We start from the raw sequence: 2,957 nt of genomic DNA, 5'->3' as shown, positions 1-2,957 counted from the left end.
GCCCTGGGTGTGGGGACACGGGGCTCTGCCCTCACCCGCCGGGGACCCCCAGGACAGCCCTGGGTGTGGGGACACGGGGCTCTGCCCTCACCCGCCGGGGACCCCCAGGACAGCCCTGGGTGTGGGGACACGGGGCTCTGCCCTCACCCCCCCCGCTCCAGAGGCAGCGCCAGAGCCAGAGTGCCCCAGGGCTCCCAGGGAGGGGTCCCTGCTCATGTGCCCACCCCTGCAGTGTCCCCATCCCATGTCCCCATTCCCACCCAGTGCAATGGCCCCCTGGCCACCTCCTGCAATGTCCCATTCCTGTCCCTTGCAATGTCCCCGAGCCTCCCGGGAGGGCTCAGCTGGGCACAGGGATGGAGGGGGGCAGGGCTGGCCATGGCAGGGACATCCTAAGCTTCCCCGGCCACGGTTCCCTCTGGGCAGAGACCCCCAGCAGGAACCAGGAGCACCCTCAGCTTGGCCTGGCAGGGTGAGGGGTCCTGCCCAGCTCGGGACAGGGGCACAAGTGTCCCCCCAGGGAGTGTCCCCACGCCTGGGGAAGGTGGAGAGCACAGGAGAGCACAGGACACAGGGGAAATGGGCGGGTCTTTATTTCAGAAGCAGCTCGGGGGCCAGCTGGTTACAGGAGAGTCCTGCTGCCCTGCGGAGCTCCGGCACAGGAATTCCCTGCTCCGGCTGCACCAGCTCCGCTCGCCACAGGGCCGGACATCCCCAGCGTGGGGGTCACCCCAAACAGCCCCCAGGAGCCCCTGGCATTGCCCCTGCAGCAGGACGAGGCCGTGCCAGGGCTGTGCCAGTGAAATGCTCCGGGGTGGGCACGCGCTGGGGCTGGCACAGAGGGGCCAGGGGGTCCCCCCACGCCCCTGCTGGTGCAGGGGTGGGGATGGCAGGTCCCCGTGGGGCGCTCAGGGCAGGAGCAGGTTCGGCCACCCCGGGCACCCCTTCTCAGGAAGCATTGCCGTGCCAGGGCCGGAGAGGCGTCACCCAAAGGAGCACCGAGAGCCAGGGCCGGGGGGCCCGCGGGGCCGGGGGGGTCCTGAGGGCTGGGGGAGCCCCGGTGCCCCCGAGGCAGGCGGCCAGTTAGTGCAAACGAGGTCTGTATTATTAAAGCTGGTGGCTTCGGGCTGGCGGCCCCGGTCCCCCCGAGGCTCGGGGAGCAGCGGGGCAGGTGGGGGGCATGTGGTGTTCGGGGGGCACGTGGTGTTCGGGGGGCACTTGGTGTTCGGGGGCGGCGGGGCCGGGGCAGGGCAGGATCGTCTCTCGCCCGCCCGTCACAAGAGGACACAGGGCTTCTTGGGCTTGGCCGGGGCGGGGTTGAGCACGGCCCGCACGGCCTCGGTGAACACATCCTTGATGCCCTCCTGGTTGAGCGCCGAGCACTCCAGGTACTTGACGGCGCGGATCTGCTTGCAGAGGCTGATGCCCTGCTGGGTGGTGATGGGCGCCTGGTTCTGCTCCTTGAGCCGCTTCATGGTCTCGGGGTTGTTCCTCAGATCCTTCTTGGTGCCGACGAGCAGGATGGGCACGCTGGGGCAGTGGTGGCACACCTCGGGGTACCACTTGTGCTTGACGTTCTCGTAGGAGGGCGGGCTGGCGATGGAGAAGCAGATGATGAAGACGTTGGTCTGGGGGTAGGAAAGCGTCCGCAGGCGGTCGTACTCCTCCTGGCCGGCCGTGTCCCACAGGTTTAAGTTTATAGTCCTGCCGTCCACCGTGTTCTGGGCGCTGTAGTTGTCGAACACGGTGGGGATGTACTCCTTGGGGAAGGCGTTGGTGGTGTAGCAGATGAGCAGGCAGGTCTTCCCCACCGCCCCGTCGCCCACCACCACGCACTTGATGCTCTGCATCCCGGCGTCCTGGCGTCCCTCACGTCCCCCTCAGCAGCCTGCGGGGAGGGAGAGGGTCAGGGATGGCTGGGGCTGGATCACTGTGGTCCCCCCCAGGGCCAGAGGGTGCAGAGGGGTCACACTCAGCTCACCCTTGGTTCCCCCTCCAACCCACAGCCCAGATGAGCTTCCTGGCCCAGCACATCCCTCCAGCAGCCCCTGAGGTGTGCAGAGACCCCCCAGTGGGGACCCGCCTGCCCTGACCCAGGGACAGCGCCTGTGCCACCATGGCTGGTGTGCACAGGGACCACACTGACCCCAGGGCGGTGTGTCCACGCCAGCCAGGCTGTGGCAGCATCCTGTGCCGTGCCATGCCGTGCCCCTGGCCTGGACCGGGACAGCAGGGGCCGGGCAGGGAGCAGGGGCAGGGCTGGGCTGTGGCAGCGTGTGGGACATCACTGTGTGAGACATCACCACGTGGGACATCACCNGCAGTGGGAGCAGGACGTGGCTGTGGGGGTCCCTGCAGTGGGAGCAGGACATTTGGTTTGATCCCCGTGGATTTGGTGCAGCCGGGACCCCCCAGCCCGCTGTTGTGCAGCCCCCCGGGGCCGGGCTGGGGCCGTGTCTCCCCGCCGTGGGCTTCCCCAGGGTGGGGGTCCGGAGGGGCTTTGCCCCGGCCCCGGGGCTGCCCCAGGCGGGGCCGTGGGAGGGGCCGTGGCCGGAGCCCCCCCGCCTGCGGCTCCCTCGCCCACGCCGGCCCCGCAGCCGCGGCTCCGGCCGGGAAGCGGAGCAGGGAACAAAGGCGGCTTGTGGCGGACTCCGGGTCTCTGCCCTTCCTGCAGGAAGGCCCCGGGGCCGGACAAGGGGCCCGTGTCCCGGCACTGGGGCCCTGCCAGCCCCCCCGGATCCGGCCGCCCGCCAGCACGTGCCGGGGGGGCAGCGAGGGGCTGAGAGCGGGGATGCCGCCGGTCCCTCCCTGCCTCCATCGGCAGCCACGGGAGCCGGGGACCCCCAGGACAGCCCTGGGTGTGGGGACACGGGGCTCTGCCCTCACCCACCGGGGACCCCCAGGACAGCCCTGGGTGTGGGGACACGGGGCTCTGCCCTCACCCACCGGGGACCCCC

At 70.5% G+C, this 2,957-nt stretch overlaps 1 protein-coding gene across 1 annotated transcript; it reads right to left on the bottom strand.

Annotated features, from left to right (window-relative positions):
• Positions 1–593: 593 nt before the first annotated feature.
• RHOG (ras homolog family member G) lies at positions 594–1,882 on the bottom strand. Its single transcript, XM_017838888.1, has one exon. It carries the CDS (start codon positions 1,848–1,850, stop codon positions 1,275–1,277), a length of 576 nt encoding a protein of 191 aa, XP_017694377.1. The 5' UTR covers positions 1,851–1,882; the 3' UTR covers positions 594–1,274.
• Between the last annotated feature and the right edge of the window lie 1,075 nt (positions 1,883–2,957).

This window comes from Lepidothrix coronata, unplaced genomic scaffold (assembly GCF_001604755.1).
Source record: "Lepidothrix coronata isolate B3197 unplaced genomic scaffold, Lepidothrix_coronata-1.0 Scaffold367, whole genome shotgun sequence".
Classification (NCBI taxonomy): Eukaryota; Metazoa; Chordata; class Aves; order Passeriformes; family Pipridae; genus Lepidothrix; species Lepidothrix coronata.
This window is presented reverse-complemented; position numbering and strand designations above follow the sequence as displayed.

Bases quoted from the DNA above. Each gene is read 5' to 3' on its own strand.
- RHOG (XM_017838888.1), bottom strand. From the start codon at position 1,850: ATGCAGAGCATCAAGTGCGTGGTGGTGGGCGACGGGGCGGTGGGGAAG.